The sequence below is a fragment of the Protopterus annectens genome, chromosome 7.part0 (genome assembly GCF_019279795.1).
Source record: "Protopterus annectens isolate FY-2018-M chromosome 7.part0, PAN1.0, whole genome shotgun sequence".
Taxonomy (NCBI): domain Eukaryota; kingdom Metazoa; phylum Chordata; order Ceratodontiformes; family Protopteridae; genus Protopterus; species Protopterus annectens.
The window spans coordinates 1,072,799,556-1,072,824,794 of record NC_056739.1 but is presented as its reverse complement, the minus strand read 5'-3'; the positions used below and the strand labels follow the sequence as shown (position 1 = coordinate 1,072,824,794).

Below are 25,239 nucleotides of genomic sequence, written 5' to 3'. Positions count from 1 at the left end.
CAGTAATTCTTTAGATCAGTCAGGAAAATATATTGAGGTTATTTAAGTATTGTTTTTCTGTATCTGTGCGAATCTTTCCATTGGTGTTATTTTTAATATTTCCTGTCTGAAACTCTGGTATTTATTGCAAATAAATATTTTGTATTTTCATGCTTTTTATTATTTATTATTAAATATATTTAAACTTTTCACTGTGGCTGGTCTTTTGGAGAATATTTTAACCTTTGAGAGTACTTAAATTTATTTGGTGACACTGTGGCCGCTTCTGAAAGCCTTGCTGCACTGGTCAAACACTACCATTTGTATTAGTATTAATATTACTAAGTATAATTGGATACCCTGGTAACAGCCTTAGAGTAGCCGACTTTGGAGAGTTCTAGTAGCAGTTTCTACCTTACAGTCTGGGCTGAGGGGGAATTGCTGGTAAATCTATGCCAGCCTTTCCCAGGTGTGTGCGTGTGCGTGTGTGTGTATATATATGAAAATCAAATCTCAAAGAGTGTGTGTATCAGCTACTTGCAGCAGGCACTCAGAGCACTAGTTTCACAGAGAGGGTGGTGGAGGACTTGGCTTGGAACACTTGGCTGAGGACTCTACTCTACAGCTGAGGTCAGTGTGGTGTCTTATTTGGGGCCTGGTAAGAGAGAGAGAAACCCAGCCCCAGGACTGGAATGTGTACCTTGTGTGGTTTTAAGGGAAAATGTGCTTGGTGCAGAGAGCTGCATCTGAAAATATTGTGTGCACATATTTTTGTTCCAGGTAAACATCCCTCACCAGTGTCAGTGGTGAGGATTGAAGTTTCCTGATTACCTGCCCAGAGTAGGGGCGTCAAACCTGTAATGACATATAACCACAGCTAAGCACTTTGTGAACACTTTTCGTGCAATGGATAGTCCAAAGTGTAAGGAAGAAAACTGATATGATCCAGACACACAGAACACTAAGAAACACCTCATGTCTGTATGAACAGGAATGTGATAAGCACCTTTTAAATCTAACATTACAAGGAAACTTGAATGAAGAACAACAAGCAACAGGTTGTAAAGTGACATCATTTTGAATTTGAGCACTATCACAAATAAGTTTTGGAAAGAAAGGGCCAGAACTGGTCTCCAAGCATTTTCTTTCTTTGGCACTAAAAACATCCTTGTATAAAATCCTTTTCCCACTCTAGAAAGGAAAACTGGTTCAATCAATTACTGGGGCAGCATGTGATAAAGGACAAGTAGAAACAAGAGAGTCTGGTCTGGAGGATGGGGAATTACTCCCTGGAATGAAGGAATTTATTCCCACTACCATCTGTAACCTTGGGGGGGGGGCAAAGTCTCATAAAAAGTCATTATGACTTATTGAACTGTCCCTGGTTTGGGGGGTTTCCAGAATTCTTCTTGGAACCCCCTTGCCATTTCTTCTTAAACATCTGTTTACCTGCATTTCGTGACACTGTTTATTTTGCTTCTCCCCAAAACTGAATGAGGAGTTAGAGAATCCCTTGAAAACTTGGAAAAGGAGGACTGAAAAATCTTACAGAGTCCATGCATCAGCTTATCCTTTTCACCACATTTTTTGATCTCCTCTGCAACTGAGGAGCCAAAAACAATCTCTATCCAACGGATAATTTAAAATCTCATCTGGGAGGTTCTATGAATGCTGCCATACAAACTTACTCAAAACAGTACCAATGGCCATACGTCTAAAAGAAGTAGTAACAGAGTCATACACACACTGTATATAACGAGTAGTGACTTGAACAACAGAAGAAATTAAATTATTTAAAGCAGATTTTTCCTCACAAGAAGAAAGTGCAGATAAAACATTTTATTTCTTTCTTTATTTCTTGATTGATTGATTGAGTGGGAAATTCAGACTGGGACAGAGCCTATTTTCAGTGAAGACCCGGGGATAAATGCTCCAGATGCATGTCTTTGGAATGTGGGAGGAAACCAGAGACTCCACACAGAAGGCACCCCAGCTGAGAATCAGACTGGAGAACCTCTTGCTGTGAGGCAACAACGTTAACCGCTGCACCACAGCACCACCCATACTTTCACAATTAGTCAGAACAAACCTTAACATACGAGCCTAACAATCCAAAATTCTGAAAACCAAAGTTGCAGAAGCATATGTTTTTTCCCATACTTATCTTCCTATCCTTATCAGAAAGAGTAGGACTGGAATTGACAAAGTGTTAAACAGATGAGGGATTATCTAAAACTACTGCTGCTGGATCAGGTTAAGTAAGAGCGTATGACAACTTAAAAGACTGAGGAACTTTATACATCCTATCTGCCTTTTTAGGAGCAGCTAGATAGTAAAACAGTAAAACCGGAGGCAGTAACACACACACACACACACCCTCCAAAGGGGAGGAATAGGTGCAGGTTCTGGAAATTCCTGCTGTAACAGCTCATAGTATTCCCTGAGGAACTGAGAAACACACACACATACACACACACACACACACACACACACACACACACAGAGTCAGAAACTGAGCTCTTGTCTAAATCTGATTCAGAAATCTGAGGAAAAAAATTATCTGTCCCCTCATCTTTCTGTCCAGATTCAGAATCTTGAATCCATCCATCCTCAACCCCTTTTCCCATGTTTTGCACAGGGGATCAGGGTCTCTTCAGAAAATGAGATTACTCTCTTCTTTTACCAGAAACTAATATATAAGAAGGATTAACAGTCTGAATTACACCCTGAGCCAAATCCAGTAAACTACTCCTGTCTAAAGAAATTTGAGGAGGAGTAGATACATGCTTAGTTTTTTATTTCTTTTTTACAGGAAAAATAACAGCAACTGAGTAATTAATGGCGACAGCAGCAGCTTCCCCAGAGATGGGCACAACATATTGACAATACAGGGAAGTCCTCCCCGTTCCCTCTCCAAGGACATACAAAAGTGTCTCTCTCTCTTGCCTAGTAAGGGGACCCCAACAGCTGTAGAGGACAAGGCTAACCCTTAGTTCATAGTGGCTGTAGATACTACACCAAGGGATCTGGGATAAAAGATGAGTGGTCTGAGGTACAAGTGATAGCCACAGCAGAGCCACCCACTTGTGGCTGAGGAAAATTGCTAACCTGCTCTGATGGCAAAGGCTGTTGGCTTAACTGTTTCTTTCTGTGACTGGAAGAAGGACAGACAGTGAGGCAAGGAGATTGTAACAGGGTCAAGCTGAAATTGGTGCCTCTTTTGAATGGAAAACGAGCAGCAAATGCTGGTAAAAAATGAAAGTCTTTAAAAGTCACTTTTTCACAGTCTAATACAGTAAAAATCACTTTAAAACACTTTGGCAGCCCCATAAAATAAAATAAACATCGTTTTCCACAGAAGAAATGCTCTTCAGTTACTTTAAACAACTTTTAAACTGACAGGAGAAAAGACGCGCCTATTTAAAAGTACAGTACAGTCTTGTGACAGTCCATTAAAACAAACTCCTAGCTCTAAAATAATATTCCTGAAGAGGAAAATAATTCTTCTTCTTTCGGCTTTTTCCAGGTTAGAGGTTGCCACAGCGGATGACCTGTCTGCTCATGATTGGCAGTGGAGTTTGATGGTGAAAAGTTGCCAGCCCGGCATCCAACCTTCCACGGAAGGCGCACGCACTCACATCTAGGGCCAATTTAGAGTATCCAATCCACCTGCAGCATGTCTTTGGGATGTGGTTGGAAACTGGAGCACCCGGAGGAAACCCACGCGTCCACAGGGAGGGGCATGCAGACTCCACACAGAAGGCACCCCAGCCGAAGATCGAACCAGAGAACCTCTTCCTGTGAGGCGGCAATGCTAACTGCTGTACCAATAATAAACTAAAAATATAGAGTGGATGTTTTTTCCCCAAAGGGAACTTATCTGCCCAGCAAGGGAATAGAACAAGCTGACCATCGATCCTCTAAAGCCTCAGAGGAGAGTACTCTTTGGCAGCAGTAAACTCCTGAAGGGCTTAGCACTTAAACTTGTCTTTAAGTCAGCTCAGCTTGAGCTGCCAGACAGTTTGGGCACATACAAGGTGCCCTGAAGCTTTGGACACTAGTTGGCTGTTATATCAAACCCATATAGCTAAGGCTACTGTAGCAATGATCAATATAATGGACATCAGAATATCTGAGCATTATGGGAAATAAGTATATATGGCTGGGCACAGTGGAATAGCATAACTGAAGTAAGAAGCGTGATGCGACCACTTAGCCACAGTATGTAAAGCAGATACAAGTAGATTCCTTTAGGAAAGGATCTTGAGTTTTAGTTTAAATTGTACAAGCATTTCTTATTGCTTGACATATGCAGGCATTTGATTCCAAGCAGCAAGCTCTAAGTTTAGTGAAGACTTTGTTAAAGGATGCCTTGAAGTTCTTTGCAAATCCACATAACTAGACCCAAGTAAAATCCCCAGAGTTATGCAGGACCTACTTGTTTTTGCTGCTCCATCTGCTGCATTATGGATGAGTCACATGGAGAACAAAGATACTAGTCACCATCACCAACTGTGACTAACTTGTGATGCGTGTCACTATGAGGCAGCACTTTCACTGTATCTAGAATCTTCTCAGCTTAACACCATTGAAAGCAGGTCATTTGGGTCAGGTAATTCAACACTGTAAAGAAGGAAATTTGCCTGATGTGTATATATGTTTATCAACTCGATCCACTGCCCAAGAATTCCTATCAAGGGGATGGCTTGATGGGCTCTCTTCAGACAGCTCTCTTTTCATGACAACTGTAACCTCAATGGATTCAGAAAATTAAATTGTGCTCCACGCCTGCCTGTTCTTGGGAAGCCAGAGAACTTTCCTCAGTTTCGTTCAGATGGACACAGCCATAATGGGCTCTCTCCACACCCTGTTCACTACCAGGTTTACTGTGGAATCATTGTAACGGCCCATCCACATCCAAGAAGTACAACAATCACAGCAAAATCATCTTTTGGGTTTCATTTTCAGGGCAGATTGGATCAAGTGGCCAAAATCGTCTCTGTCTCATGAGCAAGGATCTTCCTGAATTTAGGGTCATTAGGATGAGAAAGGAGAGAAGCCTAATGTCTGGGGGTGGGGAACTCTACTGTTAATCTATCTCCTCTTACACATCTTCTTCCTGAGGACACTCACAGTGGACTCACCTGAATATTCAGGAGAGGGTTCTTCTCCAGAAACCATGGACCTGCTCTCCTGTGTCCTGCTGGGACAATGACGAATGTTGCAGTGCTCCAAGCAGAGAGGTGTTTCAGTGGGAAGCAGACTCTAAGGCTGCTTCTGTCGAGACTAACAACCTGAAAGCTTATGCTGACATCATATCTTAACTTCTTGTTGCATGAATCAAAATTATGGGTATGGAGGTCAATGCTCCCTCATCCAATAAGATGCTTATCCTGGATAGGAGATCCCAAGCCACAGCATCAAAGCTAACTTCAAAGTCAAGGTAGGTTTTGGTATGAATGGTACTAATACTGATAATGATGATGCCATGAACAGCACCAAGGAGATTGGGGCCAATGTCACCAAACTGTCAAATGTCAATGATTTCAGACCTAATGGCCCTGAGCACCAATGGGGCCACTGTCAAAGCTACTGGTGCCAACAGAGGGGATAGTTCTGATGACAGATGTCCCATAGCACTGATGTGAAAAACTGTGAGAAGTCTGTCAGCTATGAAACTCCCAGTGCTGACACAGGGACCAGGGAAGAAGAAAGAGGAGTAGTAGATGGAAGAGGACCTTTCATAGCCACTCTGGAAACAGGAGGGGAAGGAATAACTCTCATCTCAATTTGTGCCTTGACCAAGGCCTTCATCATTCTATTCTAAGCTACACTTAGAGAAAGGTTCTTCAAGAACCTAGTCAACCTCATGGACATGGCCGAGGAAGACCTCAACTCTAAGTATCTCATAAGTTCCTACTGTGGGGAGAAGCTATACAGTTTGCTCCTTGGAGTGGGATCCGGGACTACTGAACTCTCCAGCTTGGAGACCCCAACAGTTGACTAGTCCACAAAGGGGAGTTTAACAGAAATGGCTGGAAAAGATCTGACGTAGCCACCATGGGCAAAAGGGGGCTATCCTGATCTTTCTTGTCTCCTTTCTTCCTCAGCCCTTACCTTTTTTTTCTCAGTAAGAAGGAACCCTTTTAAAATCAATTTGTTTCTGTGCTCCTGTGATGTCCTGTTGACAAAAAAATAGAAATGATCTACTCCTCACTGCAGACATAACACAAAGGTCATATGTATCCTTAGGGTATGTTGTGCCACCCTTAGATCATTTCTTAAACCTGAAGACTCTCTCCTTAATCTTTGTCCAGTCTGAAGAAAAAAAAACTCAGCACATAAGTGTAAAAATAAACATCAGTAATTAGAGTATGCCACAGTACAGATACGCTGAATGGTTCTATGTCAACAGGCAACTTAAGAGTCAGTGACACAGGACCAAAACAAAAACAGAGAAAGAAAATATTAAGAAGTTACAGCAGTCAGGTTCTTTGAAGGTTAACAATACACTTGTCTATGGAAACCCCTTCCCTAAAACTTTTCTTCATACTGGATTACATCTCCATATCCATCCAGCCTCAACCCCTTAAGCCTCGGTCAAGGAGAATTTGTTTGGAATAAGTCCACCAAAGTAGATCTTTCTTGTAATAATCGGTGATCACAGACCACTGAGATGCTAGCAGCCATAGTAGTATTCTCATGTGAAACATGACTAGAACTAGAGTTACTGACACTGCCATTGAACTTAGAACTTGCAAAATCAGTTCAGCAGGAACCTTCTTTCTGTGGATTATCTTTTGAATCTGTGAAATAATTCTTTGGAGTCTTGCTGAATGAAGGGATGTTATGGTTGTTCTTGTATTTAGAACTGTCCCTATAAACTGAAGATTCTGAGTTAGGATCAATTGGAATTTCTAGCGACTTAAGTAATTCTTAGGTAGGCGCAGGTGTTGAGTGTGTAATTTGTTGCTTCTATCAAAAGATGCCTGGTCGAAGTGGTAATGAGCCAGTCGTCCAAGTATGGAAACACCCGGAATCCTTGCAGTATCAAGTAAGCTGCTACTACTGTCATGCATTTAGTGAACATGCTGGGGGCTTTGGTGAGACCAAAGGGCAACACTCTGAATTGGTAATGACTGGCTCCCAGCCGGAAGCAGAGAAACTTCCTGGGGCGCTTGTCCAACTTTATATGGTAATACACATCCTGAAGATCTATCAAGCACATCCAGTTTTCTTTCCTCAAAAAGGGAAGAATGGACTGTACTGTGGCCATCTAGAACTTTCTCAAACTGATATGTTCAACACGCTGAGGTCCAAAATCAGTCTCCAGTCCCCTGTCTTTTTTTGGCACTAAAAAGAATCTTGACTATATTCCAGATCCTCTCTGGTCTGGTGAGACTTACTGGATGACTCTCTTGTTTAGCAGTTTTTGAATTTCTACAACTACTAAATCCCTCTGACTGGGTGGGACATCAGGGATTTTTTTGCATACTGTGTGAAGATGGGAAAAGGGTATGGTATAATGTCTATATACGATCTGTTGTATACAAGAATCTGTTATGTTTAGCCAGGCATTTAGGTGCAAGGGTAAGTGTCCCCAGACTGCCTCCAGAGGAAGACAATTGGACCACCTTCCAGAAATCCAGAAAGGGCTTTCTCAGAAAAGAATCTCTGAAGCCCTGGTCCTGTGGACCACCTCTAGCACATCTTCCATTATGGTCCCCCACCTCTGCCCCTGGGGGAACTGCCTCTGTGTCCTGGTATGGCCCTTGGGATTTTTTGAACCACATCTTTCCACCACTCCTATGATTCCTAGAAAAGGATCTATGGGAGGGCATACGCCCACAGCAGAAAAGGTCTTCCCATCCTTCTCACACCTGGATCAAGTCTCTCTTACTTTAGGGCCAAACAAAGATGATCCGTCAAAGGGTGGATTGACGAATGAAGACTTAAATGATTTTGCAAAGTCACATAGGCGCACCCAGGAATGTCTCCTTATGGCTATACCTGAACTTACTGCTTTGCATGTCCCTTCGGATAAATGCACAACGAGCCTCATGGATGAAGTAGACACAGACATTAGGGTGGCTAACTGGGAGGCATCTTTCTCTAGGAGCCTCTCAGCAACAACTCCTGCCAGGGTAACTGACAACTCCTTAATCAGGTCCCTTAGAAGTCTTGTGAAGTGTGCCAGAAAATTCAAAGACCTTAGGGTGAACTTTGATGAAGCATAAACCTGCTTCCCAAATCAATCCATAGCCCAAGATTCCCTGTTGGGTGTCTTGCCAGATGAACTCTCCTCATTGAGTTTCTTTTTCATGGTGGCTGCTATGACCATGGCATCCACTGCTAAACCTTTGGCCCAGAAGTGCTTATCTTCTGGGGAAGATAAAATCTTGTCCAGTCTTTTAGAGATAGGTTCAGTGGTGTCTGGAACCTCCCACGCCCACTGCAAAATCAACTGAATGAGTTCGTCAGTGGACGGATTTATCCAAGAGGCAGATGGGTGAGTACCGAAAGCCTGCAGGCAAACTGATTCCTCCGAGAAGGGTTTTAGAACTTCACCCCTTTGTTTTAAAATTTCTAGGATGTCTCTGAAGGTGACATCTTCAGGTGGTGACCTTGGGGACCCTTCCCCCTCATCAAAATCAGTATCTTTAGTGACCGATTCCTAGGGGGGAATCTAAGTGCTTCCACTTGCACTTCTCTTTCTGAGGGACCTCCTCGGGATAATCTGGGGAGGTATCAGAAGATGACAGAACCTGTGTCTGAGAAACCTGAGACTTCGGTGCTCGCTGACCCTGTGAAGAGACAGGCTGAATAACAGAGCCAAAGGGAGGTATCTGTTTCAAGGAGGAAGGCGCCAACTGAGTCACTGTAAGGGAGACGGCCCTCTCCACAGCCTTGAAGGCTGGCCAACCTGAAGAGGGAAGGGAGCCCAGAACTGAAATAGACTGCCTGGGAACCGAGGTCACTCCCTGCTCTGAAGAAACTGCCCAAGAGAGAAGCTGGGCTGAATTGACTCCAGCTGAAGCTCCGAGGAGCAGTGACAGTTCTGAAAATTGGAGTCACCTCCTGCCAGTCTCCAGTTTTGAAATCACCAAAGAGCTCAGGGGAAATACCGGTTCTGAAGAAAAGGCGATCTCTGGAGCTGGTACAGTCAGTGCCAGAAGACTCAGAATAGTAAACTCTGAAGCCTCACAAGAGATCAGAGGAGGAGAGGTTAACTAGGTAAAAGAAGGCTCAGTTCCTGGTCCCAAGGGGGTCGGAGCTGAAGGGGGTTCTGCAAGTCCTCTCGCCCACAAAACTTTATTCACGAGTCTCTCCACATCAAGCTCTAAAAGACTTTTGGTGGAATAGTTCAATGACATGGAGGGAGATTTCAGTCATTGAAGAAAAACTTCTGATAGCTCACCCACAAAGTGGTCGACAGATGGGGATTAAACAGTCCTAGGTAAAAACTCCCTTGGTTCAGTTTCAAAGTTCTTTGCCAATGTAGTCAGTGCCATCAAGGTAGAAGCAGTTAGACTGTCCTGCACCGGAGCCTTTGACATTGAAGGTGTGAGTGGTAGGTGCTGGGGAAATTGTCATAATCAAGGATTTAGAGCCAGAGACCTCTGGTTTCGAGGATCCTTTCAGAACCGAGAATTTCAGCTTCTTGGATTTTGGTGCCAACGAAGAAGTTGGAATCAACAAGTTCCTCTTTTTATCCTTCTCCAAGGAAGATGAGAAGGAAGGGGAAGATTTATCTGTCTTACTCTTGTCTGCTGCAGATATGGTTTCACAAAAGATAGACTGGACAAATCCCTTCAAGATAAGTTTAAAAGTCTCCCAGTGTGGGCTCTAAGAATGAACCTGTGGCAAATACTGAAGTCCTCCTGCAAATGCATGGGACCCAAGCAATATACACAAAGCAAGTGTAAATCTGAACAGGGAATCTTGTGGCCACATGCCATTTTTTAAAGCCAGAAGGAGCCTTAGCTTTCTCAGCCATCAGAAAAATAAGGGTCGGAAGGCAGGCAGACACACACACACACACACACACACACACACACACACACACACACACAATCACACCAGTAGGAGAAAAGGCAGAAAACTGAGGAGGAGAGGAATGCTAGTTTAAGAAGTACACCAAGGTGTACAGAAAGAGGCCATCAACAATGATAGTAAGAAATACACTCACGTGTATGAGAGAAAGAGAAAAATAGCAGCTAAAGGGCAGAGGAACAAAGGACAGGAAAAAAAAAAAAAGAGATAAAAACTCAAAGAAATAAGAAAATATTACCTAAGCAAAAAAGGAAACTTGTGAGCTCTGGCAAAATATGACTATCCGGAAAAGTGGCAAATGAGATCTGAGGTAATTGGGAGAGAGGGAGTGTGGGTAGAGGTGAAGCTCGAGAGTTTTTGGCTGGTGCAAGCTGCAGTAATGGCCGAGTCGGTTCCGATATCAGAACCAAACCCATATGTCAAGGATAAAATGAAGATTGACAACATCAGATAACTTTATAATCATGGATTACAATTGAAATGGGCCTATATGAGGCTGGATCAGATGGTCTTTACTGTCTACGGGTATTACAGCCACCACAGCTTTGTTCCAGGATGCTGGTGCTTCCCCCCTTTTAAAATACTGTTAAATGAAACCTTCCAGATGTTTATCACTTCCTTCCCTACTAGCTTCTAAACATCTACCAGAATACCATCTACTCCTGGAAACTTTCCTATAGATTACTTATACATTATCATTTTTATCTCATCTCCTCCTATCTTAACTGTTAGTTGTTGAGCCTCACCTCCAATCTTGTCATGTTTAAGTCTTCCATAAATATTTCCATTTGTGCCTTTTCTTGATTTCCTAATTTCTCCACTTTATACAAATTCTCATAAAATTTCTGAAATATCGCTATTACCTCTTCAGGATCTTTGGTTATTTTTCTTGTTATAGGTTCCCCAAGTTTGGCAACACCTTTCCTTTTCAACTTTCTATTGTCTAAGTCGATATGCCAAAAGTTTTTGTACTCTGGAGTTATTATCAAAAAAACAGTTGCTTAACAGCAATCTTTTAAAACTCATGCATATTATCCAGGTACTCTTTTACTTTCTCTTTAGCACTCTGCAAATGTGCTTCCCTTGTTTTATAATATGTAAAGTTTGTCAGTTCCTCTAAATATTTCTCATCACTTCTTAACCATATCTCTTTTTCTTTCATTTCTACCCATTTTTAAACTCCAATTTAATTTTTTGCCACTCACTAACTAAAACAACTGGAGTACTTTCTATCTTCCCTAATAACTCCCAGATAATTTCCACTACCCATTCCTTAAATTCTTCTCTTTCTACAAGTTGGTGGGAAATCACCAGTGTCTCAACTTTACTTCATTACTCTGCATTTTGTCTTAGTAATTATTGGAGCATGATCTAAAATAGTTATTGGATGTGTATCAAAGTTCTCGATTACATTGACATGTTCCTACAAAATACAATTTCTGTCAAGTCTAGCCCAGTTACTGCACCTTGTGGAATAATATGTAAATTCTCTCAAGTTCCTACTACTGAATTCACATCTTTCATATCAAATATTTTCACAACTTTCTTCAGAAATCTACTCTCTTTTGTTATATTTTCCATTCTAGGCCCCCAGATACATCCTTGTGGCTGCAAATCTAATTCCAGTCCACACCTATAAGTAATATTCCCTGCTGAAAATTTTTTAAGCCCCAAAAATAGAAGTTATATACTCACCATAGTTCCATCTTTGTTGCCCATTTTCATTCTTCCTTAACATTTGGGTTTGGATCCGATCCTTGGATCCAACTCGGTCGCTTTTTACAGCTCGTGGATACTGCAAACTCTTTTGAGCTCCTTCCATTACCCATAATTCTCTAGTCCCCCTCCATACCTCAAATCTTGTTCACTAGTCTTTACTACTAAATAACAATGTAAACAATAATGGTTATACAAGAAACCACTATCTGGAGCTTGAAAACAGGAACTTTAATTCCCATAGTATCTTCTAATTCTTCCAGAAGTCAAACAAAAGGTAGGAGGGGTTGGAAGGAGGGGAATTGAAAAATGACAATGGACAGCACAGATGGAACTTTATGGTGAGTACATAACTTCTTTAACTGATGCTGTCAATTTTCATTCATTCTGCAACATGTAGGACAGAGTTCCCAGCTACCTGAATCCCAGGTGGACTCTAAGAAAGGATATTCCTGAGTACTGTTGAGCCGAGGGTTGCTCTTCCCCTACAGACCAGATAAACTTGTGTGTGTATATATATATATATATATATATATATATATATATATATATATATATATATATATATATATATACACACAATTATTATGATTAGCCCAAGTTGCTGCAGCACAAATATCATGCATGGATGATCTGGGTAGAAATACTGAAGAAGTTGACAAGGATAAAACCAATTTGTTGTAGACGATGGAAATGCAATCAGTTAGCCACTTAGCTAAAGTTACTTCTGTAACTGGCTTTCCCAATCTTGATTCTGAAAAACAAACAATTGATCTGGTTTTCTGAATTTCTCAGTTCTATGCAGATAAAAATGTAATCTGTGAATACCTAAGAAGTGTAAAATGTATTACCCTTTATTCAAGAAATTTGGAAAGAAAACTGGGAGATTGATTCATTAATGTTGGATCCTCACACCACCTTAGGAAGAAAGGATGACTGGCTTGTTATATCTTTATGAAAAATTAAATAAGCAGGTTTAGAAGATGAGGCTTGAAGTTCTGAAACTCTCCTAGCTGATGTTATGGCTACCAAAAATATAGTTTTCCAGGTTAAAAACTTTAATTCACGCCTTGCAGCCCGTTCAAATGGTGATTGAGTCAGGGCTTGTAACACTAAATCCAAATTCCACAGTGGAGTAGGACTTTTAAATGGGGGTCTCAGTAAAAAGGTTCCTTTTATAAATGTCTTAGAAAGTCGTGATGAATCTAAGGTAGTATTGTCAACTCCTACATGAAAATTAGAAATGGCAGCTAATTGTAATTTAATGGGTGAAGAGCTAGCCCCATTATTAAAAATAGTAGCCAAAAATTAAAAGAGCTTTGGGTACTGGCACTGAAAAGGGGTCAATGTCTTTCTGTTGTTCCCAAAAAACAAATCTTTTCCATTACTTTTGTAACTCTCCTAGTGGAAAGCTTTGTGGGAATACAAAAGAATGTGACAGACAGGGGATGAGAGCCTGGGTTGTCTAGCTATCAATGGAATTGAAGAAACCATGTGGTCAACTTTAGGCCCAAAATGTCCAGGTAAATCATGTCTGTTGGGTTAGACAGTAGGTCAGGATTTGGATCCGGATTTGGATCCAGGATCCAAGGAGGATGAACTAGATGAGGCCAAAGGAAGGGAGCCAAATCTGATGAGTCCAATAAGAAGGAATTACAATGACTCTGCTCAACAATACAGATGTTTTCTGAAGACACTTGGGAAGGGTAAGCATAGAGGAGACTGTGGGGGGGGGGGGGGATTGTGTAGGAGAACATCTCTCTATGACTACCCCAGTAGTGGGATAAGGGCAAAGACCCTGCTGCACTTGTTGTGGGGTGAGGCAAAGAGGTTGGAGTATGGCTAAATCCATTGTCGGAATATATTATCTGCAATTTTCTTGTTCGGAGACCACTCATGAGGCAATAAGATGGACCTGCTCAACTTCTCTGCTATCACATTAGATTTCACCAGAATGTGCACTGCTATCAGAAATCAGTTGAATGAGATCACCCATTGCCACACTCTCAGAGCTTCTCAACATAATGGGCAAGATCTGGTTCTTCCTAGTTTGATGATGTACCAGACTACCGACATATTGTACGTGTGAATCGCAACAGTACCTGAAGGAAGAGAATCTGGGAAGCCCTGCAACACTAAGAGAACTGCTCCAATTTCTAGGACAATGACATGCGTGTTGGCCTCTTCTGAGGACCAGGTGCCTTGGACCATATTTCCTAAGAGGTGCCCGCCTGCACACAAATTGGGATGCGACCGTTGTCACTACGGCCTTTGGCTGAGGAAGTGTGAAAGGATAGTCCTGTAAAACCTGTTCTGAGCAAATCCACCACCTGAGGTACCTTTTGCATGCCCGAGATGTTTTGATCTGGGTGGACAAAGGCTGGACCACTGAGCTGCCAGAGTCCAGTGAAAAATTCTACATCCAGGAAGAGAGAGGTCATTGTCTCCCTCTACTCTTTCCTCATTAGGCCAATCATCTAGTACAATAACCCATTTGGCATGTACCTCACTAGACACATGCAACAACTGGAAAGGCCGCAAAAGTTCCTCACAAAGAGGATCCTAGGCCTTAAACACTTGCCCTATATGGACAGACTCAAAAAAACTCAAAACTATTCTCTGTCTCATATCGCCTACTTAGAAGCAATCTCTGCTTGACTTACAAAGCCATGTCTGACCCAGCTCTGTTAGAGATGCTACAGCTAAAGAAATCCAAATCTCTCCACACCATACACTCCAGAGACCTCAACCTCATTACCACAATCAAGAGAATTTGCTGGAGGGACAGGTTCATAACCCAGAGACTACCCATGCTATGGAATAGACTTCCCATACATGTCAAACAGAGCACCTCACTGGCCATCTTCAAGAGAAATCTTGATAAGTGGATGGGAAATAGAAAATTCACTCGGGATCACTCCAGTGGCTCTACTTGACAGAGGCACTGGGAATTAAAGTCGGGTGGGACGATGCCAGGGTAATCCTATGGGCTAGGCTTGTAAAGGCTCCAGGGCCATTAGTCTAGTGCACACCTATGAACAAATATGACATCTTGCCAATGGAACCAAATTATGGAAGTAGAAATTGACCCTAAAGCTTGTACCATCAGACTGACAGTGAGGAATTTTGAATTATCTTTTTGACTTGAAATCAAATAGTTTATACCCTTGGCAGGGGAAGGGAGGCTGTTATTGTTATAGTACAGAACAAGGCCCCTATGAATTCTAGCACCTGAGCTGGTTCTAGCTGACATTTGTTGAGACTCATGATAATGCCTAGGTGAGAGCACAACTGAAGTACATAAGCTCTTGCTTTCATCAATAGATGCCTGGTCAGAATGGTTATGAGCCAGTCGTCCACATAAGAAAATACTTGGAATCCATGCAGTCTCAAGTGAGCTACTGCTACTACTGCCATGCATTTGATGGACATCCTGAGGGTTGTAGTAAGGCCACAGGGCAGAGCCCTGAGCTGGTAACGACTGGCTGCCAGCCAGAAGCACAGATCTTCTGAATCGCCAGTTCATTTTTATGTGATATCATGCATCCTTAAGATCTACTGAACTCAAACAGTCATCCTGATGCAGAAATGGCAAAATGGACTGAACAGTGACCATCTGGAGCTTCGTGCCCTGAGCCAATTTATTCAGAATGCTGAGATCCAAAATTGGTCTCCAGTCCTATTTTCTTTGGCACTAGAGAGACTTTTGAGTAGGTTCCAGACTCAATTTCATCTGGGGGGACCTCGTGGATGACTCTTTTTCCTAGCAGCTTTTTTATTCATGTGCTACTTCTTTCCTCTGACTGAGTGGAACATCGGTAATCTTGTTTAATCTTAATGGGGGTGGGAGTGGGAAAAGGGTATTGTATAACCTCTAGAAATAATCCTCTGCACCCAGGTATCTGTTGGGATGTCTAGCCAGGCTCATTGGTGTGGGGATACGTGATCCCAGACTACCTCCACAGGTGGGCAGTTGGGCTTCCTTTAAGGAGCACTGAAAGGATCTGTCAGAGAAACAAATCCCTCGATCCTTGATTCTGCGGGCCCCCCCTGCTGCATGGGTGGCATCTTCCATTTGAATTTCCTCCTCTGCCCCTGGAGGAACTGTCTCCACATGTATCATGGAAAGGACCCTGGGATTTTTTGAACTGCATTTTCCAACCACTTCGTTGATTCCTAGACAAGGTTCTCTGAGGTCGAAAAATGTACTCCCACTACAGACGGGTGCTTACCATCCTGTTCACATTTTGGTAGTATGTCCTTCACTTTGGGGCAAAACAATGAACTTCTGTCAAAAGGAGCATTGATAACGGAAGACTTGAAGGGCTTTGCGAAATCACACAAGTGCATCAGGCATTTCTCCTAATGGAAATGCCTGAATCCACTGCCTTTGATGTACCTTCAGCTGCATGTGAAATGAACCTCATGGATGAATTTGAGATAGACTGTAGGGTAGCCAACTGTGAGACAATGGAAGACTATGCCTCTGCAGTTATTATTCTTGAGAAGGATTTGGAAAGTTCTTTAATCAAATCCCTGTCAAGTCTGGCGAAGTGTGCCAAATAATTCAGCGACCTAAGTGTGAAAGTCACTGAAGCATAAACACGCTTCCTATATTTATTCAATGCCTTAGACTCCCTGTTGGGGGGGGGGGGGTGAACAGATGAACTCTGCTCCATGAGTTATTTCTTTGTGGCCGCCACTATGACTATGGCATCTATTGGTACTCCTTTGCTCCAGAAGACTCTTCCCTTTGGTGGTGAAAGGATCTTATTTGGTTTCTTAGGAATCAGCTCAACAGAATTGGGTTCTTTCCATGTCCACTGAGAGATCAAATCAATGAGTTCATTGGTGAGGGAGTCACCTAGAAGTAATTGGGCCAGACCCAAATGCCTCCAGGAATGATGATTCCTCTTGGGAAGGGCTATCGGTAGACCAACCACTCATTTGCTTAAGTCATCAGGTGGTGATCTTGGGGACCATTCTCCTTCATCGAAATCAGTATCTTCCATATCTGACTCCTGAGCTGGAGTCTAAGTGTCTCCTTTTACACTCTCTCTTCATAGGGACTTCTTCAGTGTGATGCTCCGGAGAAGTATCAGAAGATAATAGTATACCCTGCTGGACAGCCTGTCCATGTGGAGTAGTGTGTAGTGGTTCAAGGCACAAAGATGTATGGGATCCAAAAGGAAGATTTGAGGGGGGTGGAATTGTCTGTCCTCTAGAACAACACTCAAGCTAGCACCTCAAATGTAGAATGTCCCAGGGTGAAGGATGCTGATGGAGCCGTGAAGAAATGCTTTTGTACTGTCGGTTCCCTCTGACCTGAAGGCAGTCCACTTGTGGCACAAGTTGGAGCTGAGCTGTCCAAGGCTGTGACTCTGAGGGGCATAGATGACTTGGACAGTGTCAGAGTTGACTCCAACACCTCAGATCCAACTTCATGCTTCAGCTCTGAGAGTCATCCTGCTCTGACATGCTCAGAGCAAGTACACTCAGAGAAGGTATTGGAGCCGCAGATATGACAATCTATGAATCCAAAATAGACGTTCCTGAAAAACTCAGATCCAAGGGTTCCAAAGCTGAAGGACAAATCGTAGAAGGCAAGATGGGTGGAGTAATTCTGGTAAAGGTCTCCGGACCTGAAGGGGTAGGAGCCGGGAGAACTCCCATCTGAATCTGTGCTGAGAGAAACTTCCTCATCATTTTATCCACATCTGCCTCTGTAAGACATCTGGAAGAATGGGAAGAAAAGTCCCCTGAAGGGGACCTAGAGTGATGGTATCTCTCTAAAAAGGAGGATGGAAGCCCAGAGGAGACAGGGTCTAGAGAAGACGTTCACCGGGTCCAGGGGAGCTGTTTCTGCTCTGAATTAACCAGATCTTGTATCTGAAACAGTTGGATCACAAGATCTGGTCTTCGGATCCGAATGTTTCAAGATATTCTGGGCTAGCTCCGTGGTTGGATCAGAAGGAGAAATGGAGAAACCAGAAAGTTCCTGTTGGCACTTTTTGTAATCTTTTTTGTCTGAAATGGAGGGTTGAGCTCCAGCCAGTGACTAAGAAAAAGATGTGGAAAACATCCTTTCAAAATCAATTTATTTTTACGATAGATCAACGCCCTGGGTTTGAAGGCTCTGCACATGGGGCAGGAAACCTTCAAGTGAGTAGGACCTAAACAATATACACAGGAAATGTGGGCATCAGACAGAGGGATCTTATGCCCACACTGTCAGAATTTCTTGAAACCTGAAGGTTTTTCAGCCATTTCAAACAGTAAGTACTACAGAAAAAAAATGTCAGAAATTTTTTTTTTTTTTTTTAACAGAAGGTCAGAAAAATTACCAACAATGGTAATATAAAAATTACAGTAAAGTTAAAAGAGAAAAAAATGTGAAAAAAATATACCAACAATGGTAAGTAAGTTACGCCGAAGAAGCATAGGATAAGGGAGGCAAAATTAGTTAAAACAGAAAAAACTTTAAAGATAGCCAAAAGGGAAGACAAATTATTTCACTTATGTGTTATGACTACACTAATGCTCGAAAGCTGACCATGACCACATCCATACGTGAAGGTGGCAAACAAGATCTGAGGTATGTAGGGGGATTAAAGCAATATGGGTAAGGGAGGAGCTCGAGAGTTTGCAGTATCCATGAGCTGTAAAAAGAAACTGAGTCACATCTGAGAATCAGATCTGAACTCACCTGTTGAGGAACGAATGAAAAATTGACATCAGATCAGCAGTTTTACGTGGAATATAAATGTATCCAGTGTAATCATCTTTCCCTTGCCAGTAGCCCCTTACTGCTATAAATCTGCCATTATCATCTTTTTTTCCTCTTCTGTCATTACTGGAGCAACTCTAGCTATTAATAGAAGTACTCCTCTTTTCCTTTGTCTCAGATACTCTGCAGAATATCCATCCTCAGTTTTTTTATCAAATTCACATGCTCAGTTCTTTCCAAACGTGTCTCCTGTAGCATTGCTATTTACACTCTGCCATTGCTTAAAATAATTAAGTATTCTTTGCTTTGTGTCTATATCTGTGAGGCCATTCACATTCCAATATAATATGGAAAGTTAAAACAGCACACCACTGAATACACCAGATGAATGCTGCCTGTTACCCAGTTTAAAAAGCACTTAGAAGTAAAATCAAGTTGGAGGTTGCAGGAGCAAAACTTAGATCTGACGAAGCTGTGTTAACAGTGAAAGCGCTCATCTTTACATAGTTGGTCTTGAGATGCTCTTCATTTTTTGGACCTGTTTTGCTCCTGCAACCTCCAACTTGATAATGTGGAAAGTGTTGTCATTATGGTAAGAAGTCACGATTCCCAGCTATTATAATATGGCAGCTTTTTTAAATATCAATTTCCAGCTCTGTGATACATGCATCCAATTATCCATTAATGTTTGGCAAAAGTATAAACAGCGGCTTCCACCAAAACAGGAGCATACAATTCTTCTTTAATAAAATGTAGTTCTTAAAAGCATTCAAAAAAGTCTCAGGCCAAAACCAGAAAAAAATGGATAAGTGCTTTCAGTGTATAACCTTCATCAGATCCTTAATTTTTCATCCTCTGAGTTACTTCTTTTAAAATTGAGAACAACCAAAAACTTCAATTAAGTAATTAACATGCCCTTTTGTCTTGCATCCCAATAAGGAACCATGCAGGCCAATAGCAATGTCCATCTCAAACACACCTTCTTTTAAGTCAAACAAAGATGCCACTAGTATTTCCTATTGAGACTGCGCTCTTTTAATATCTGTTTCAGTGGTACAATATGGTTCAATCCTGGTGGAAAGTTAACTCTTAGGTTCATAATCCACCTCATTTCTTCTTTTTCAGTTCTATTGAAAAGATCTCCTTTACGAACTCCATCATTTACTTGAGAAATCACCATAAAAGTAAACTTATGTCCATTATACTCCCATATGTGTCCGTATAAAGCATTAGTGTCTATTTTGTTTTTTATGCCCAGCTGGTGTCGCAGAATGCGCTCTTTAAACTTCCTATTCATCTTGCCTACATAGTAGGCTTGGCAAGAATCACACATAGCTACATAAATCACGTTTTTAGTATTACAATTAGCGAAGCCATAATATCTATAAATTTTGTGTGTGTTAGGATGTTCAAAAATATTTGTGGTGTTAATGAAGTTGCATGCTTTACAAAAGCCGCATTTTCGTGTACCTGTCACCTTATTCCTTCTTGTTATATTTGTATTCAATTGCCCACCATGGTTACACAGCAGACTTTTTAAATTCTTCTTATTCTTGAATGTAAAGTGGGGATAATCCCCTACAATATTCTTAATTTTAGTATCTGCTGTAAGGACAGGGCAATATTTCCTAATGATGTTGCAAATATCAGAACACTCAGTACTGAATGTAAGCATACATCTTAGGATATTGTTGTTCCTGTTTGTATGTTTGGCCATGTGTGTTTTCTTAGACAAAGACATTCCTCATCGTTGGCGTAAGGTCATGGCTTTTTCCGGGTTCATGTTTATTCTTCCTTCATTATAACCCCTCGCTGTAAAATTATTTATTAATTTAGATTGTTCAGACTTGAAAGTATCATCATTTGTACATAACCTAGACACCTGAATAACTTGATTTTCCACTAATTTTTTGTAAATATGCCTTGGGTGAATGCTTGAATAGTGCAACATATGGTTCTTCCACACTGGTTTCCTGTACATAGTTGTTTCAATACCTTTACCTTCTTCTAGAATAAATAATATATTTGTTTATGGTGAAGATCACTACTGCCAGAAATGGGGGGTGACCATGGGCACCCCCTGCGCCAATCGTTATGCTAATCTAGTGCTGGCTCAGTGGGAAAGAGAATGGAAGGAGGACATTGATAATTGCTGAAATGAATGCATTATATTCTACAACAGATTTGTGGATGTCACCATTATTGTATGGGAAGGAGAAGAAGAACAGGTCCTAGAATTTACAGAGTATCTAACTAGTACCACCAGATTTCTGAGATTTGAAGTAAAATCATCAGACCATGACATTATATTTCTAGATGTTAAATTAACTCTAGAAGAAGGTAAAGGTATTGAAACAACTCTGTACAGGAAACCAATGTGGAAGAACCATATGTTGCACTATTCAAGCATGCACCCAAGACATATTTACAAAAATATAGTGGAAAATCAAGTTATTCGGGTGTCTAGGTTATGTACAAATTATGATACTTTCAAGTCTGAACAATCTAAGTTAATAAAAAATTTTACAGCAAGGGGTTATAATGAAGGCAGAATTAACATGGACCTGGAAAAAGCCATGGCCTTAAGCCAACAAAGAGGAATGCCTTTGTACTCTAAGAGAACACACATGGCCAAACATACTAATAGGAACAACAATATCTTAAGATGTATGCTTACATTCAGTACTGATTGCTCTGATATTTGCAACATCATTAGGAAATACTGGCCTGTCCTTACACCAGATACTAAGATTAAGAATATTGTAGGGGATTATCCCATAAGAAGAATTTAAAAAGTCTGCTGTGCAACCATGGTGGGCAATTGAATACAAATACAAGAAGGAATAAGGTGACAGGTACACGAAAATGCGGCTTTTGTAAGGCATGCAACTTCATTAACACCACAAATATTTTTGAACAACCTAACACACACAAAAGTTATAGATATTATGGCTTCGCTAATTGTAATACTAAAAACGTGATTTATGTAGCTCTGTGAGGTTCCTGCCAAGCCTATGTAGGCAAGACGAATAGGACGTTTAAAGAGCGCATTCTGCGACACCAGCTGGACATAAAAAACAAAATAGACACTAATGCTTTGTATGGACACATATGGTAGTATAATGGGCATAAGTTTACTTTTATGGTGATTTCCCAAGTAAATGATGGAGTTCGTAAAGGAGATCTTTTCAACAGAACTGAAAAAGAAGAAATGAGGTGGATTATGAACCTAAGAGCTAACTTTCCACCAGGATTGAACCATATTGTACCACTGAAACCGATATTAAAAGAGCGCAGTCTCAATAGGAAATACTACTGACATCTTTGTTTGACTTAAAAGAAGGTGTGTTTGAGATGGACATTGCTATTGGCTTGCATAGTTCCTTATTGGGATGCAAGACAAAAGGGCGTGTTAATTACTTAATTGAAGTTTTTGGTTGCTCTCAATTTAAAAAGAAGTAACTCAGAGGATGAAAAACTAAGGATCTGATGAAGGTTATACACTAAGTGCTTATCCATTTTTTTCTGGTTTTGGCCTGAGACCTTTTTGAATGCTTTTAAGAACTAATTTTTATTAAAGAAGAATTTTATCCTCTCGTTTTGGTGGAAGCCGCTTTTTATACTTTTGTTGTCTGTTGAGTCAGGCTTCCTTTAAAGGTGTTTTTTTTTTTTGTTTTTGGTCATTAATGTTTGGCAGGTTAATCTTTTATACGATTTTGTATTATCAGCAACATTGGAACCTGTGTCACATTTTACAAGACTTTTTGTTTTAATAAAAACCCTCAAACAAAAAATCAAATGCCATCCAAAACCAGTTAACTTAATACAAACACATATAACTACAAACATCTTCAAATAATGAAGTTTAACCATCCTAATAGGAACATTTGTGTCAAGTAGACAGCTGCTGACACAGGTTCTAATTAATCTGAAACTGAAGTTACTCATGCTAAAACTCACGTTACTGCTTGTTCATCTACGTACACTAATTGATATCTGCTCTTTTATCTTTATTCCTCGCACAGATGTCAAAACTACTTGCATACTTTCAGAAACCATTAACTTTCAGTCTTGAAGAAACAAGTGTTTTATCTTTTACTGCCCTATTATCAGCTTGCCTCAATGGAGAAAAAAGAAAAATGTAGTCCTCTGTTGCAACCTGAAAGACAAGTTGAAACATTTATAGTTAAAGAAAAACTTTTCCTTATATTTGGTGTTCTCATATCTACCCGTTTCAACTTATTATCTATTAGATTAAGCCAATAGACTTAATCTAGACATTTCATCTATGCTAGGGTTGCCACCTTTTCAAATGCCCAAAGTGGGACATGCGCTGTAGAAATGTCAGATTTTCCAGGACAAAACGTACCTACAGCTGTGCATAGTACAGAACTTTACTTTTTTGCACAAAAAAAAGCTTATTCTAGTAACATGTGAATTGCTTATGCTACTTCACATAACATATAGAAGTTTTATATATAAAATAACTGTTTTATGCAACTATTAAAGAAAACTTAGGAAATATTTTTGTCCTGACATCTCAGGACATTTGCTATTTTTTTCGCAGGACACAACTGCCTAAAGAGGGACTGTCCCTCGCAAAGTGGGACAGGTGGTAACCCTAATCTATGCGAAAGTAAGAGAACACATATCGGCTCTACATATATTATGATCTGTATACTTTTATATCCCTTCCCTCAACAACCCTAGAATACAGCCTATTAACATAAACATGCTCGTCTCTCTTTTCTTCCTTTTTTGCACTGTAATGCCTATATTTCTTAATACCAAAAAAGAAGAAAGAAAGAGAAGAGGAAGAGGAAGAAGAAGAAAAAGAAGACATCTGTTTACTTTAACAACTTTATCCCATACAAAAACAAATAAAAATACTATAAGATATGTATTTTTTAATGTGAAAGGTTTCATAGAAATACTGTTAAGAAATGGTTTTACTTAGTTACCTTATTCCCTCTTCCCCTCCCCTCAGACTCCTTCCAAACATTAATGACATGAAGTGAGGCAAATGCTTTTCAGTTTCTCATAAGTTTAACAAAGTCAGCAAAAGTACACTCTTTCCCCTTACTCTTACACAGTGGTATTTCAAAAATGCAATTGATGGTTTGCAGTCTTGCATTTATCCACTAATTTCTCTGTTGCTGGTCTTTGTCCTGTTCATCTCCCAACTCCAGATTCTGGTTCAGTTCCACAGAACTCTTGATTCTTTTGGTCAACTTCTGTGTTTTTCTCTTGTCGTTCAAGGATTTTCCTTTGGAACAGTGGAAAAGATTTCAATGGCAAAGTCATTGTGTGTGCTTTATCAGAAAAATGAGAAGCAGAGTCCCCTTCTGCTTGACGGCTCATTTTCTGTTGGACAAACTTATGCACGAAAACATGTATTTGATCCTCCAGGAAGAAATATTCTGAAGACAACTGGATACTGCAGCTTGAATCTCACACCTGCCTCTCAACATTCCCTGGTTACTGGAATAAATGCTCTTCTCTTCTGCCTCATCTACAGTGAATACAGTAATGATATTCCACAAACACATTACTGTTTCCAACTTTTAATACTTTGCCCTTTTGCCACAGATCTGTCAGGATCAATTGACTCTGCTGGTAAGTTTGTATCTTTACTAATAAAGATCTTGGCTGCTCTCTCATGGCCAGATTTGGAGCACACACATGGTGTACCCTTTCAATTAACAGTCCCTGCTGTAGAAATACCAGTCCAGTTACTTATTTGTGCCTTCATAAAATGAATACAGTCTGTTACTTCTAGGTTCTCAGGAACAGCACAAAATCTCATTTCTTCTTGAGCAGTCTCATACTAAGCCAGCCTTTTCTTCATTTCAACCTCTCTTTTTTATAGTCTTATCAGCTCAAATGACTATCTGTTTAAAGCTTCTTCCATTTTCCAGCCTTCTGAGTTGATGTACTCCTTCAAAGTTTCATTTATTTTAATCAGCTTTGAGTACATTTGACTTTCTTTTTCTATAGATTACTGGAATCCATGTATTATACCAAAGGTGTAGCTTGAATTGCTTTTTGCTGAACAGTTGTAGGATTTTTCCCTGTCATTGTTTCTTTTCACCTTTTCTAGCTGATTTTCTTTCAGGCTCCCTTAGTTTCTTTTTGCAGGCATCCAGTTAGTGCACTTACTTGCCAGTAACTGAATTTTACTCAGGCTGACAATGTCTTTAACTATTGTTTCTCAGTTTCTGTTTTCAAACTTGGACAGCTGAAGTTAAGCTGTTAATCAGTGCACAGCCATCTTGGAAGTCCTCCTCTTTCTGCAATAGCCGATTTGAAATATTTTTCTTTCTAGGTAACATCTCTTCAGGGTCTTATTCTTTTGAGTTAGGAAAAAATAATTAGGACTTGGTTAACATGCGAGATATCACAATTTGAAACTTTGGTAAAAAGATTTTGTCTTTCATAAAATGGACATTCATCTTTTAGGTATAAATTCAGAAGCATTACGAAAGCGACTGCTGCAACTATGTTTTTAAACATCTGACATAGCAAGTTACATGAACTCGGTAATTTGCTAAGGTGTACTTTAAAACAATGCCGTAAATCTACAAAAATTGCTTATCAATAATTTGTGGTCTGAAACCTCTTACCTCTAGGAGGAACAGGAGTAAATGGAATGCTCTGAGACAGTCGCATTATATTATTCCTTTCAACAGCTGGATATAGGCAAGAGAGACATATCATGAGCTTTAGATAAAGAAATACAACACAGCCACATCTTTTTCTCAATG

At 40.6% G+C, this 25,239-nt stretch overlaps 1 protein-coding gene across 1 annotated transcript in view; it reads right to left on the bottom strand.

Annotated features, from left to right (window-relative positions):
- Nucleotides 1-25,239, bottom strand: part of TRPM7 (transient receptor potential cation channel subfamily M member 7) — a 1,848,525-nt gene that overhangs the window by 326,996 nt on the left and 1,496,290 nt on the right. Inside the window, exon 29 of the mRNA XM_044076371.1 lies at nucleotides 25,099-25,164. Within this exon, the coding sequence (XP_043932306.1) occupies nucleotides 25,099-25,164 (66 nt within the window). The remainder of the gene's footprint in view (nucleotides 1-25,098; nucleotides 25,165-25,239) is intronic.